Genomic DNA, 16,406 nt, shown 5'->3' on the forward strand with positions numbered 1-16,406 from the left:
AAGTCCCACAGCCTTATTTACATCTAGTTTACTCAACTCCCCAAACACCTTTTGCTCACTTACAGTCAGTCTCTCCTCCCCATCATCAACTGCTCTTAATCTCTCCATGAAGTCACATTCACAAGATTGAAAGATTTTTATGAACTGCTCATTAAGTATCTCCACCACACATTCTGCAACAGCTGTCTTTATACCATTTCCTCCAATCAATGTCATCCTTCCATAATCATTCTTTCTTTTGCTGGCTACATATCGAAAGAACTCCCTAGGATTCTTTTTAGCTTCATTAGCTAACTGCTGTTCATACCTCTCTTTAGCTACTCTCACCAACCAAGTCACTCTCCTTGCCTGGTCTTTGTAGAACTCATGAAATTGGTTACTTCCACTTCTCTTATGCTGCCTCCACAATGCCCTTTTTCTCTGTATTGCATGCTTAATCTCTTTATTCATCCATCTCACACCTAACTTATTTAACCTTCTCACCCGTGGTATACATTTAGACATTGCATCCACTAAATATTTTTTGAAAATCCCCCAAGCTGCATTGATCTCTTTTCCAGCTAACTCCTCATTCCATGCTACACCTGCAAGCTGTCTCCTGAGCTCTTCATAATCACCCCCCTTGTAGTTCCACATATACCCTTTTTTCACAGGGGTCCTTGCACTGCTGGCAACCACCCAAGTAATCACCTCATGGTCACTTTCACCAATTGGTGGATGATTTGATACCTCATTGATAATTACATCCTCCGATGAGATGACCAAATCCAAGACCCTTAATCCTCTTGTGCCCTCTGTTACATACTGTCTGAGGTAGTTATCCCTCAAAAACTCAAGAAACTCATTTTCTTTACTTCCAGTTGCTATCTCTTCATTCCAGTCTATATTGCCATAATTAAAATCACCCATAATGATCACCCTTTTCTTATTTGCTTGGCTTATTTGACTATACATTTCACTATCACCACCATCCACATTACCAGGTCTATAACAACATCCCACCAAGTATTTGATTCTATTCACCTCTATCTCACACCATACTGCCTCAAAACCACTGGCCCCATTTCCCCCTTGCATCTCTACCTTGTATGGACATAACTCTTTCTCTATCATCAATAGCACTCCCCCTCCCTTTTTACCCCTTCTATCCTCACGAAACACATCATACCTTTCCATCTCTATTCCTGTCAGGATGTCATCCTCATCTAACCATGTCTCACTTATTCCGACAATCTCTGGGTGCACAGACGCAATTAGTGCAACCATTTCATCCGCCTTGTTTCTTATACTTCTAGCATTGGTATACAAACACAACAACTCATTTCTGGATCTACAGCTAGTTCCACTGATACCACTCACTCGATGTGATCTCTCCATGCTGGACTGGGGCCATTTCCCTTTCTGCTTCTTCATTTTAGAACCCTTTGCAATTCCATCTGTTTCCTTTTGATCCTTGATCAAAAGGAAACAGATGGAATTTACTTTTTACTTCAGTCGAAAAATCATCAGAATATTATTATGGATAATAATATTATTATGAAATATTTCTCTGAGTGTACCAAGTAAGATTTATACATGCATACTTGAGAAGGAAGGAAGGGGGGGGGGGCTGAGAAAAAATTGTTCAAGAGAAACTTGTGGAAGAACAAAAGTTCCAGCCAAATAGTGGTGTTAAGATCCTTACTTTTTACTTCAGTCGAAATCATCAGAATATTATTATGCAGGCCTCTCCAGGAAGTGAAGAATTCATTGAGGGAAGGCCTCTTTCACACCACATGCTGCCTAAATACCTGTCATGTCTTTCTCTGCAAACATTCACTGAAGATGTATCACCACACCACTGGTAGTCCCATTCCATGTCTCATCACATGCCATGAGAAGAATCTAGACCCCACATAATCCTTAATCACATGTATACAGATAACTCTGAGTTCTTCTCCAACCACTCATGTATTATGAAATCTCACTTCTGTCTCTACTTTAATATCCCCTTACCAACTTTTAAGTTTCTGTCATGTCATTTCTCTTCTGTCTGTTATAAAGCCTTTGAAAACCACATTCCCTCAATCTGTCCATATGTTGAATTTTTTTTAGTAACCAGGCATGACCATATTCGAGCACAGTAGTCAAGTGATTGTTATCAAATTGTTTGTATAATGGAAGAATAATTATCTTAGTTTTACAAGTTAGTGTATCTTCAACATTGCAGTTATTCGATGTGATGATTTAACCACTTTAATGAATGTGGCCTCTAAACTTTATCTCTTTGTGTATCATTATCTTGATGTCTCTAGCTTCATTTTCCACTTGTAGCAAATTACCCACTAACATAATACTTTGCATGTAATGTCCTCAGTCCAAAATGCACATCACTTTAGACCGAGGACTTTTTTAAATTCTAGATGTGGATCCATTAAACCACAACATGACTATTAGCATCTTGTTATACATTTTATTACACTTGTGAATCATGCTCATAAAGTCAAACTTCATCATTTCCAAATGTACAGAAAGACTTAGGTGTTGGGTGTTGTTGATGTTAACCATTTAACAATACTGACTCAAAACACCACAAGCAAGGGTGTCAGGAGAAGGTTCTTTGTAGGGAGAGTGGTTGGTGAGTGGAATGCATTACTTAAGAATGTGGTGTGGACTGTGAATGGGTTTAAGGCATAGGTCTAATGTTATTCCATGTTTGGTCTCTAGAGCAGGTTTTCTAGATTATCCAACTCTTAGCCCATCATAATATTAATATACAGTAGTTTTTGCAAACTTTTCGTGGATGTGATTCATGTAAAAGTAATTGATGAAATAATTCAAACTTGTAACATACAAAAGAACTAATGTGCTGTCATGTTGCCTTGTGGGACAAGGTTTAAAGCAGTCTAGCCTAAAAGTTGTAGATTGACTTTATCAACTAAGTCAGCACGTGCCCTTAGAGAATACAGAGAAAAGTGTAAGGAAGCTAAGCTACATGTACAATTAGTACATTCTGGTTAATTTATCCGCTGGTTTATCAGGACAACTGTTTTATTGGAACAAGTCTAGAAGAACAAAAACAAAATGAGAATATAACTAGAATTTGCTTCAGAGTTTATTTTTCACTTGGTTAGACTATAACAAGTTTAGTTTAATCCTTTATCCAAGTGTGAGCAAACAAAGTTTGCGCCTGAAAGTATCTTCAGGACTGGGGAAAGGTATTATTAAAACACTTAAGGAATAGAACAACGTAGTTAAGAATATAAATTAAATTAAACTTTAATAAATATTTTCCGATATTTCGGCAACGTCACGTTGCCATTTTCTAAAGGAACTTACAAAAAAGTTACGTGCACGTAGGCACTACAACACAGAAACTGGGAATGAAGAGATGAAGCTATTGTTCTCCTAACAGTCCTGATGGTGCCCTCTAGCGGGCTAAGTAGGTGTTCTTGGCCGTTGGGCTGAAGGTCTGCAGATGTAGGCCTCCCAAATTTGGGGCAGTCGCATACACCCAAATTTGTTGAGGTTTGGAGAATTTCTTAGGGCTGAGGCTGATTCCATAAAGAGTCTTTCAAATTTGTATTTGCTACGGTGTATCACTGTAGCTTTCTTCAACCGTATTCTGTGGCATGTATCCAGAGCATGGTCCGCAAGCCCAGAATGACTGTATTTGTGAAAACGAATGTAGTCCTTGTGTTCCGAAATTCTGATATTTGCTCTCCTGCCTGTTTGGCCAAAGTAAGACAGTTTACAACTGCAAGGGACCTGGCAAACACCAGGTAGGTCTAGGGGAAGTGGTTGGTCTTTATTGGAGCGGATAAGGGATGCCAATTTTCTGTAAGGTTTGTAACAGGAGGTCAGGTCATGTTTTTTTAAGATTTTGGTAATCTTTTCCGAGGTGCCTCGGATGTAGGGAATGGTGATGGATTTAGAGTAATCCCTGTTGTGGGGGGGGGGGATCTGTGGTTTGTAGGTTCTAATATTTTTTGGATTTTTTTGGGGGGGCAGCCATTGGCTGAGAAAGTGTTGAGGATGTGATTTAGTTCAGTGTTTAGGGCCAAGTCGTTTGAACAGATTAGTTTAGCCCTGTTGTATAGTGTTTTCACTACTCCATATTGTTGTGAGGGGGGGGGGGATTGTTGGTGAATGTATCTGCCTGTATGGGTGGGTTTTCTGTAAACTGAGAAAACCAAGGATCCATTAGGCTGGCGGGTGACTAGTGTGTCTAGGAAAGGGAGGCTGTTGTTTTCCTCTTTTTCCAGAGTGAATTTGATTCTGGGGTGTTGGTTGTTTAAGTGTGTTAAGAAGGAGAGAAGTGTTTCAGAGCCATGTGGCCAAATAGCGAACACATCATCAACATAGCGAAGCCATATGGTTGGTTTTTGTGGGGCAGAGGCTAAAGCTTTTTCTTCAAAGGTCTCCATAAAGAAATTGGCCAAGGGTGGGGAGAGTGGTGAACCTGTGGCTGTCCCCTCTATTTGTTTGTAGAATTTTCCCTGCCAAACGAAATAGCCTGAGTTCATTGTGAACTGAAATAAGGCTGAGATATCGGGAGAAAATTTAGCTTGGATTAGCTCTAAAGTTTCCTTGAGTGGGACATTTGTAAATAAAGAGGACACATCAAAGCTGACCATTATGTCAGTATGTTGGAGTGTAAGGTTTTCTATGTTGGCTTTGAAATGGGCTGAGTTTTTTATGTGTGATGGTGTGTTGCCAGTATAGTGTGTGAGCTCTTTGGCCAAATGTTTAGCTAATTTGTATGTGGGGGAATCAATGCCATCCACTATGGGACGTAATGGCACATTTTCTTTGTGTATTTTTGGGAGTCCGTAAATACGGGGGGGTATAGAGTTAAACGACTTTAATCTGTTGGTAACTTCTACAGGCAAAGAAGTGACTCTCTTAAGGAGCCTGTGAAGTTTTCTAATTTGAGAGTTGGTGGGGAAAGGTAGTGCAACACCAGGCAACTCGTTGCAAAGGTGGTGAAAGCTCTCATTACTCATATCTCAGTATCTCCCGTAATGCTATGCATTAAGGCAAGGGCCACTACCCATACCGGTTTCGATCTTTATTGAGGTCTCGTCAGTGGGAGGCAGGCCCAGTAGTGGAGATACAAAGGCAGAAGCAATAAGAGGTCATCCTAACCTATAGGAGTTGCCAAAGGGTGTGCAACCTTACACCCTTTGGCAACTCCTATAGGTTAGGATGACCTCTTATTGCTTCTGCCTTTGTATCTCCACTACTGGGCCTGCCTCCCACTGACGAGACCTCAATAAAGATCGAAACCGGTATGGGTAGTGGCCCTTGCCGTAATGCATAGCATTACACATATCCGCATGGAGATGTGCTTTGCATTATGGGAGATACTGAGATAGGAGTAATGAGAGCTTTCTCCACCTTTGCAACGAGTTGCCTGGTGTTGCACTACCTTTCCCCAGTCCTGAAGATACTTTCAGGCGCAAACTTTGTTTGCTCACACTTGGATAAAGGATTAAACTAAACTTGTTATAGAATTTGCTTCATTTATTTGGGATATGATACTGCTTAATTGGGATAGCCAGTATCTTCTACCACATGAAAAATTATTAATCTTTCTTCAGAAATTCAGTACTGGTGGCATCTACAATGCTGATGAAATGGGGTTATTTATCATGCTGTATGATGGTTTCCTGTGTTATAAACATGCTATGCTGTTTTGATCAAAGAAAGCAATGGATTGTGTGACAGTGTTATGCTGTTCAAATAATTCAGGAACTAGTAAATGAAAGCCATTAGTTATTAGAAAAAGGCCACGCCTCAATACTTCAAAGGGATTAGAATAGAGTGTAGTTCAGTACTGTGCCTATAAAAATGAGGGGTAACATCTCGTTTTTTTTAAGAAATGGTTTATGAATTGGGACACTGAATTACATCCTCTGTCCAAAAAGAAACCGAACTTTTCAAAAATAGAAGAAACTAGTGTGTTGCCACCTGTTGTATCTTTTTGTTGTCAAAAGTGGCAACCTTCATTAGTGTTGTATCAACTGTTTATGACATTTGTTTCATTAGAAGCCGAGTTATAGTGCCAAGAGTGACAGTGTGTTTTGTCGAACGGTCAGAAAATGAGTTTCAAACAGAGAGCTGTGAATTGAATCAACGACCAAAAAATGTATTGAATTGAACACTGCAAGGACCTCATTAAAACCGCTCATAACGACTCAAACTTCCTTGAAACGTTCGTTACTGGTGACGAAATTTGGTGTTTGTTTGTTTGTTTTGAGTATGAGCTCAAAACAAAGCGCCAGAAACTGAGTGGAGACCACCAGAGGAGGGGCATCTGAAAAAAAAGTCACTTGGAGAAGTCAAAAGTAAAGATAATGCTGATTTGCTTCTATGACTCCAAGGGCATTATCAACAAAGAATTCGTTCCTTCTGGCCAAATGGTCAATAGTGAGTTTTATCTCGAAGTTTTGAAGCGATTGATAGTGAGAATTCGTCACGTACGGCATGAATATCGTGATGTGGGCAGCTGGTCACTTTTGCACGATTATACACCCGCTCATTGTTTGAACATTCTGAGACAGTTTTTGAGCAATAACCAAGTTCGTGTATTGGATCACTCGCCATATTCACCTGATTTTAGCACCCTGTGACTTCTTTCTTTTCCCCCGACTTCATTTGCCAATGAAAGGAAAGCGATATGACACCATTGAAAACGTTCAAGTAGTAACCATGACCCTCAACAGTATCCCAAAAACCGATTTAAAAAACTTATTTCACGAATTAATTGACCATGCCAAACACACTGAATCGAAGCTGAGGGAGAGTATATTGATTGAAATAAATGATTTCAATAATTATAATTGGCCTGTGTTTTATTTTCTATCAAAAGGCCTGGTTGGCCGAGTGGTTAACATATCCGCTTTCCAGCCAAAAGGCTGCAGGTTCAAATCCTGCCGTGAGCATGGATGTTTGTGATTGTCTGTGAAAATAATAGTGGTGATGGTGGACAGTTGATGGCATTGGTGTAGATGAGGTGGTTTGTGGATGAGGTTGAGTGGTGGAGACAGAGAGTTATAGAGTAGGTGCCCTCCTTCGATGAGTCTTAGGACTCCCTGGAGGTCTGAAACAATAATAATAATGGTAATGAAAAAGTTCGGTTTCTTTTTTGGTTAGAGGGTGTACAACAGAAATCAAAAAAAATTTCACTGATTCTTGACAACTGCTAAGGAGGTAAGTGTAAAAGTTAATATTTTACTAGCAATACAGTTTATGGTAACAGTTGGCAAGGAGTAAGCAAAAAAGACTATTCAAAACTGTTTTGTCTCACTGTGGTTTTAAGCATTCAATCATGGATATGCCAAATGCAGCTAATAATGAATGACTTCCTATTAGAAGTGAACCACATCAGAAACTATTTATTTATTTATTTATTTAGCATATGGGAAGAAATACAAGAAATTATTGAGCAAAACTATATACATACTGACAGTTTGGTTAACCACACGATGGCACTGTCTGGGAGTAAATGCAAATTCCTGAGGCATCCAGGAAGAAAGGATTGTATGGGGCTGTCATCAGTGATATGATGCATAGTCTGCACAACACCACAAAATCAAAAGGATGAGTGTGAAATTCCCCAGAGATGCAGTAAGTGTGCACAGCAACGTTGTCCACTTCTAAATCTGTTTAGCCAACTCCAGAGATGTCAATGTAGATTGAATCCTGGCAGTTCTATGGTTGGATCTATGATCAGGTACTTGTTTATAGTTTGTAATTCATTCCAGTAGTCTTCTCCACTAGTCCTAGGGACCATCATCATCTGGTAATTCCACAAATCATGTGGGAGATCTGGAGGTGAAGTATCTTGATGAATAGGAAGGTACATGTTATTTCTGATGAATAAACAGTTCTGGATAAACAGCAGCATTGCCATCAGGGGTTGTGGAGCAGCCTTTGGCAAGGCCTCTCAAACTGAAATGCCACAGTTCCTAAGACAACAGTGTGATATGGCATGCTATGATGCTGCTATTCTATACATTGAACCATTTGCCATCATAGTCATTCTTCTTAATTCATTTTTATCATAGTGAGGTGAAATACTAACGATTTTCACTTTCTCACTCTTCACTCTCGCTTCTTCACACAACCTTTTCATGTCCTCTCTCATACTGAACTTATCACCAGTTAAATCGTTCGTACCTACTGAAACTACGATTTCATTTACTTTTCTTTTCTATTTTTGAATTGCTTGCATTATATTTTTAATTTTCACTCCAGGAAAACTCGATGTTATAACTCTCTCATCTGTAGCATGTTTTATTATAGAGTCACCATACCAAATATAACTACTTTCTTTTTACTAACGTCACTTACCTGATTTCCGTTATTTCTGGACTTACCTGTTTTCTTGCTTTGTTGTTTCTTATTTTCCTGTTCGTTTTTCTTTTTCTCCCTATACTCATTTAAACACCTCTCAACTTTTTTGCAATTCCCATGTCGTCTTCTCTATTTCAACTCTATTTCTGATCTATTTCAACTTCGCTATTTTGGCAGTTAATTGATTTTCATTAACCTTCTCCATGTGTACGATAGCCTTGTTAGCAGGGACTAACCTTCTTGTTCTCGCCTGCGGTGCTTTTTTTTAGCATTACATTTCTTGTCCTTTTTTGGTGCCATTTTAAACGCATACTAAATATTCATCTTCATCTTCTTCCTTATACCCTCTTTTACCTTGCAGTGTTGAGGGTCCATTGATCATCGGACCTCACTCCGTTTACAGGATAAGGTGGTCAGCCTTATGCCCCGGTGTATCCTATGACCTGTAGCGTTGAGTTCTCAAGGCCAGTTTGCCTGCTTTGCGGGATGAAAAACCCCAGAATAAACTGGGGGAAAAAACCCTGCTGTCCATGCCCAAGACTGGCTAACTTGGCTATGGCTGAGGAAGATCCTTCAAGCTCCTCACGTCACTGATGGGAATCGAACCTAGGACACTCCTTCCCCAGGCATATGGTTGCGAAGCGCATATCCACTAGGCTAACTGCGCGGACTCATACTAAATATTGAAATATCTTAATAAAATATGTGATAAAATACTAAATACACTATAAAACACTAAAATCTATACTAGTATACTACAAAACACTAATTTTCTAAGGGAAAACGCAATAAAAACAGACAAAAATCACCAACTTTACAGGAGCACTAAATGCTGACCAACCACTATGTATCCTCGAACCAGAATCTCCGGTTTTGAGGATACATAGCAACCCCTTACTAACTTGTATGTCTCTGTTATATCATTCCTCTTCCTCCTATCCATTAGACTCTGCAAATTGCATTGCCTCAGCCTTTCTTCATTTTCAACATTCCAGAGATCAGAAACTAGTTTGGTCAATTGCCTCTGGACCCTCCAACATCTCTTCATCCATTTGAAAACCAGGTGACCAAATCTGTGCACAGTAATCCATACATGACCTAATCAGAGCTGTATACAATGGAACCAGAACTTCCTTACTTCTACAAGTCAGTGTCCTCTGCATCATTCAAATTCGTTGTATTGTTCCCACAATTTTGGCAATATGTCCTCTAAATTCCAGATCCTTATCCACCATTACTCCGAGATCTCTTATTTCCCCCCCCCCTCCAACAATATATATTCCCACCAAGAGTAAATTCTATATTAATTTTATAGCTATTTAGCCTATTTTTGTTTATGAGTGCCCCTTAAACAAAAAAAAAAATAAGCTAAATAGTCATAAGATTAATATTTACTTAGAGGAGTAACATGGGAATTTTCTCAGAAATAAAACCTATAGTAAATTCTATATCCCATCTTTGTTTTCCAAAGTTTAAAATCTTACATTTCGCAAAATTAAACTAGTATTCCCACTCCCGTGCCCATTAATCAGTCTATTCAAGTCTTCTTGTAAGGTCACAACATCTGCTCTACTCCTCATAGTTCATCCCAACTTTGCATCATCTGCAAACAACTGAATATCCCCATTCAGATCTTCCAATATTGCTAACATACAGGTTAAATAGCAGTGGCCCTGAAACAGACCCCTGAGGTATATCACTGGTGACTTTCCTCTTCTGGGATATTGCTTCCCATACACAACCTGTTGATATCTATTAGACAGCCAATCTTCAATCCAGTGCACTATTCTAATATCCAACCCAATTTGCTGTAGTCTGACTATCAACTTGTCATACGGTAATCTATCAAAAGTCTTTGTAAAGTCTAAGTACACTTAAATCTCTTTTTATGCAAATTTTTTTTACGCGAATTGGGATATCAAAAATAATTTTTTTGTACGCGATTTTTATTCACTTTTACGCGACCAACCTAAAGTCTAAGTTAGGAAAAAATCCGTAATTCAAGAAAATTCTGAGAATTTTGTAGAATTGCATTCTCGTTTCAATTAAGAAAATTCTAAATTCTAGAAAATTCTGAGAATTTTGTAGAATTGCTTTCTCGTTTCAATTAAGAAAATTCTAAATTCTTACCAATTTCATTTATTGGGAATTCCCCGAATTACATAACTGACTGTGCATAAAAAAGCAGTTCTTAGCAGTTTGAATTTGGTGTTTGAGTAGACAACACAGTTACCACATTTTTTAAGTGAAATCAAAATAAAAATCGCGTTATAAAATTAATAATTTTGCCAAGAAATAATAAATGATAAGCTATATGTAATTTTCAAACTTTCATTTCATTAACTGAAGATTTTAATCCAGCCCTCACATGATGTTGCCGATAACAAAAAAAAAAGGAAAGCTGCTTCCTTGGATATAAAAATTCAAATTTTAGATCGTCTTCAAACTGGGGAAGGTGCGACGGCTGTGGGTAAGCATTTTGGAGTCCGTGAATCAACTGTCAGATCTATAAAGAAAAATGAAGAGGCTATTAGAAAAGCAGTATGTTCTGGTACAAAATCGAGTGCGAAATTATCATCATACACAAGAGATGTTGTTCTAGAAAAGGGGCCGAAAAAGCTTTAGTGATGTGGATAAAAGATAATGTACAAAAAAGAATGCCAGTTGATGGAAATTCCATCAAGCAATCAGCATTGAGATTTTATGAACAGATTAAAAAACTGCAGCCAGATACTTCATCTCAATCGAGGAAAAAATATGAATTTCATGCAAGCAATGATTAGCTGGCTGAGTTTATTAAAAAAACATGCTCTTCATAATATAAAAATTAAAGGTGAAATGGCTTCTGCTGATGAAACAGCTGCTAACGCATTTCCACAAAAGCTTGCTAAAATAATTGAAGAAGGAGGTTACACTTGTGAACAAGTTTGGAGTATGCGTGAAACTGGCCTTTTCTGGAAAAAAATGCCAAACAGAACTTGCATATCAAAAATGCAAAAAACTGTTGGTGGGTTCAAAGCAGCAAAGGATTGCATGACACTCCTATTTTGTTCAAACGCTTTAGGAGATCGGATGTTAAAACCACTGCTCATAAATCAATCATTAAGACCACGGCCAATGAAATTTGTAGATTTTCAAAAATTGCCAGTTCATTGGATTGCCAACAAAAAAGCTTTGGTGACCATTGATATTTTTACTGAGTGGTTCTACAAACATTTTGTGCCAGAAGTTAGACGCTATTTGAATGACAAGGGTCTTGAATTTAAAGGGCTTTTGATTCTTGATAATGCACCTGGTCATCCTGCCATAGAACACCCAAATGTGCAATTTTTTTTTCTGCCACCCAATACCATATTATTGTTACAACCTCTAGATCAAGGTATAATTGCAACTTTTAAAACATATTATGTCAGAGGAACATTTCAGTACGTTTTGAACAAGCTAAATGATGATGAAACACTGTCAGTTATGGATGTGTGGAAAAAATTTTCAATTATGGATTGTATTGATCAGGTTCGATTATCATTATCTGAATTGAGATCAGAACCTATGAATGCATGTTGGAAAGCTATTTGGCCCACATGTGTTAAAGAGAATGCTCCTGATCCTTTCAATCATACTGCAAAATTCCCCAATATAATAAGTTTGGCATGTGAAATTGGCAGAGAAGGATTCGATGATCTTATGTCGGCAGATATCGAAGAATTGTTAATTGATAAACCTCTTAGTGAAGGCGAAATAGTGGAGATTGTTTCTGAGACTCCTGAAAGCCAAGAAGATAATGATCAAGATAATCCTACTTTTACTGCTGATATAATTAAAGGTCTTAAACTGGCCAGAATTTAGGCAATTATTTTGCCCGACATGATCCAAATGAAGAACGTGCTGGGAAGTTTTCATGTGAGCTTAAGTCGTTAATGTCTTCATACAAAGAATTATATTGCGACGTATCTAAAGCATCAACACAGCGATTAATAACCGAATTCATGCCTAAAACTACTGAAACAACCAGTGGTACTTTTGTTCAAGACATGACAAAAAGAATTCCACAAGTCGAGGTGGAAGTTGATGACGATAATACCATATCTAGTAGTTCTAGTGATATTACAGTCTCACGAAAATGAAAGCTTTTGTGTTTATTGTCAGAAACTGATAGCAAATAACATAATTTTTTTTTATAGAATCCTTAGCAAACAACTGAAATGAATGTTTTTTTTTAAAGTTATTAAAATTCATTATATGTATGTGTGTTCTCCATGAAATGTAAATAAAAATCTTATGATCCTAACAAATTTAATGTTTGTGTTTTTCATTATTTTGCTTATATTTCAGGTTTTTAACCAATCTTCACTTTTCTATGTAGTCAGTAGTTCTTTTTACGCGAATTCTATTACGCGTAATTTTTAGGAACGTATCTATTGCGTAAATACACTACTGTGTACTTAGGCTTCTCCCATCCATCTTCCACATCCAATGCTGCTGTCACTTTATTGTAGTAAGTAGATTACTAAAACATGATCTCCCTTTTGCAAATCCATGCTATCCATAAAAAATAATACCATTGTTGTCAACCCAATTCTGGATCCTGATTCTCACCAGTCTCACCAGATTGGCCTATAATTTGATGCTTGACTTCCATCACCTCCTTTATGAAGTGGTACAATCTTGCCTTCATTCCACTTCTTTGGAACTTGACCCAATGCAAGAGTCATATTTCCATTTCAAATATGTCAAGCAGATGTCAACTCCCTGCCACATTCCATCAAAATACATGGTGATATATCATCAAGTCCCACAGCTATTAATATCAAGTTTTTTTTAATTCACCACATACCTCTTCCTCACTCACAATCATTATTATCATTACAGGCCTCATTATCCACTGCTCTCATGAAAGTTTGCTATATGCCATGATGTCACATTCACAAGGATGAAAGACCTTTATGAACTGCTCATTAAATATCTCAACTATATCCTTTGCAGCAGTTGTCTTTATACTATTTTTTCAAATCAGTGCCATCCTACCATAATCGTTCTTATTTTTGCTGGCTACATATCTAAAGAACTGCATAGGATTTTTTTTTTGCTTCATTAGCTAACTGCTGCTCATACTGAACTTTTGCTAACTTTACCAACTGAGTCACCCTCCTTGCCTCTTCTTTGTATTCCTCATGGAATTGATTATTACCACTCCTCTTATGTTGCCTTTGTAATGCCTTTTTTTTCTCTGTATTGTATGCTTAATCTCTTCATTCATCCATTTCACACTTACCTTATTTAATCTTCTGATCTTTGGAATACATTTAAAAGTGGCACTTGTTGGAGATCTAAACTGCAGAGTAGGAAATTAATCCCACCAGGTATATAAGAAGCATTTTGGGAAAATTGGAGAAATAGACAAAGCTATTAATAACAGTAAGCACATGTTGAATTTCTGCTAAATCAGCATAGCATGCTTGCTCGCTGTGATAGATTATTGCCACCAAAGTTCTCATACACTAATATTTTAAAGGAAATTCATTATAATTCATCAGTTTTCTATTATGACACTATTTCTTTGGTCCCTGTCGATTCACTGTAGTGAGAACCAACTGTAATTCTAATTTGTAAGAATAGAAATGGTTAAAAATTATATATTTAAGTCATATTGAAAATTGTAAACATGCAGATTTAAAGTCAAATTCTAATTGAACTTTTCTTATTTCTTTCAGGTAATATTGAAACTCGATACAATAATCCAAAATTCCAGTCACGGAATGTTGCCCTAAGGTTACTTTCCTTTATTGTTTGCTATAAAAATTTCACACTTTGAAGTCTTTCAAGACTAATCTGTAATAGTAACTAGATAGAGAGTAAGAGATGAGCATAACTTTTTCACCATTATTGAAACTCAATAATTGAAACAAAAGGAAAACAACACAGAAATCTTAAACAGGGAGCAAAAGAAAAACTTTAAAAAACATTTTGAAGTAAATTTTTAAATGACTATGAAATATGGCATTCATTTCATTTTTTACTTATCATCGTAATATTATTACAAATTCTTCTATAAACAGTTTTTAAACTTTTAACTTATATTTATATTCAGAAGATAAGTAAATCCTGCATTATTAAAAAAAAAATAAAAAATTTATTTCAGTTTCCCTGTGAATGGATAGATGTAATTTTTCTAGGCTCATTTTTAGTGCAACACATTTTGACTGCATTAAAAACAAACACATTTTCGTGAAGGGAGAAAAATCTGGCACCTCAATTGAGAAGAAATAAGTAATTAATTTTTGTTTATTTTTCTTCACTTATGCTTCATTACCACTTCTTTTGGCAAGTCATAGAAGAGTTTCCATATCAGTGCTTTAATTTTGGAGCATTTGCATTGTACATGATGAAAAAGGAAGTAATATAAATAAAATAGCTATATTTACCTGGAGAGAGAGAGAGAGAGAGAGAGATTCAATTTTCTTTCTCCCTCCCAGAATCAGTGGATTTTATGGTCTAAGTAAAAAGTCAAAGAAAATGCACTTTTTTTGTTATTTTAGACAAGAAATAAAAGCCACTTGACATAATTATATCACTAAAAGATGAATTGAGAACATTGATTTATGAATTGCTTATAAGTTGTTTTATTTTTGAGATTTTTAATATAATAAATAGGCATAATACATTATTAATTCATTTAAGTCCCTTCTCCACATGGAGGGAATCTATCCATCTAAATGAATAAATAATGAACAAAAATGTCAATTCTCCACCTTTCCTCATGAAAAGATGGACAACTGACATGAGCATTTCTCTATTCATTTGGAGACCATGATTGGCAATTTCTGATTTTTTTAATTTTTCTCCAATTTGATATATTCCACATGTTCATGTAAGCCTTATGGGATTGCTTAGCTCTTGTATGATAAGTTGCATGGTGTAAGTAATATGTCATATTACGTACACCATATAAGTAATATGTATACTTTTCCTAGGTTGTGGTGAAGGTAACAAGGAATGTTTGGCTGAGCTTAAGTTGCTTTAAGTTAAATTCTGGTGTGTGTATGTGCACTAGAGTGCAGATACACCCTCTGTCCAAAAAGAAACCGAACTTTTCGAAAATAAAAGAAATAGTGGCGCCACCTGTTGTATCTTTTTGTTGTCAAAAGCAGCAACCTTCATTAGTGTTGTGTCAATTGTTTATGATATTATTTTCATTAGAAGCAGAGTTATAGTGTCAAGAGTGACAGTGTGTTTTGACGAATGGTCGGAAAATGAGTTTCAAACAGAGAGCTGTGATTGACTTTTGTGGCATTTCAGTTAAACTTGGTAAAAGTTTTACTGAAATGCATCAAATGCTTCAAAAAGCATACGGTGATGAATGCTTATCCCGTACTCAAGTTTATTAGTGGTTTAAGCAATTTCAAAGTGGCTGTGAGATACTTGAGGACGACAAAAAGCCATGCCATCCAAAAACTGGACTGAGCAAAGTTAACATCCAAAAAATGTGTGATTTCATCAAAGTAAACCTGAAATCTTCTGTGAGATTGATTGAAGATGAATTGGGGATTCCAAAATCAACTGTGCACAACATTTTGACAGAGAGTTTGGGCCTTCGTAAATTGAATTCGCGATTTTCAATTGATTAAAAATCAATTGCAAATCGCAAATTAAAAATTCCCCACAAGTTGACCAACAACAAAAAAAGTATCGAATTGAACACTGGAAGGACCCAGCTCGTAAGGACTCAAACTTCCTTGAAACGATCATTACTGGTGACAAAACGTGGTATTTTGAGTATGCGCCTGGAACAAAGTGGGGTGTTGAGTGGAGACCACCAGAAGAGGGGCATCTGAAAAAAAAGTCGCTTGGAGAAGTCAAAAGTAAAGACAATGCTGATTTGTTTCTACGATTCCAAGGGCATTATCCACAAAGAATTCATTCTGCCTGGCTAAATGGTCAATGGCGAGTTTTATCTCGAAGTTTTAAAGTGATCGATAGCAAGAATTCGTCGCGTATGGCATGAATATCGTGATGCAGGCAGCTGGTCACTTTTGCACGAAAATGCACCCTCTCATCGTTCAAACATT

The 16,406-nt window shown here is 37.0% G+C and overlaps 1 protein-coding gene across 1 annotated transcript in view; it reads left to right on the forward strand.

Annotated features, from left to right (window-relative positions):
* Positions 1-16,406, forward strand: part of LOC150108486 (isocitrate dehydrogenase [NAD] subunit gamma, mitochondrial-like) — a 145,900-nt gene that overhangs the window by 51,971 nt on the left and 77,523 nt on the right. The window contains exon 5 of the mRNA XM_090390816.1: positions 14,052-14,109. Within this exon, the coding sequence (XP_090246942.1) occupies positions 14,052-14,109 (58 nt within the window). The remainder of the gene's footprint in view (positions 1-14,051; positions 14,110-16,406) is intronic.

Source organism: Typopeltis vanoorti, chromosome 3 (assembly GCF_054136105.1).
Source record: "Typopeltis vanoorti isolate ZY-2024b chromosome 3, IOZ_Tvanoo_1.0, whole genome shotgun sequence".
In the NCBI taxonomy this organism is placed as follows: Eukaryota; Metazoa; Arthropoda; class Arachnida; order Uropygi; family Thelyphonidae; genus Typopeltis; species Typopeltis vanoorti.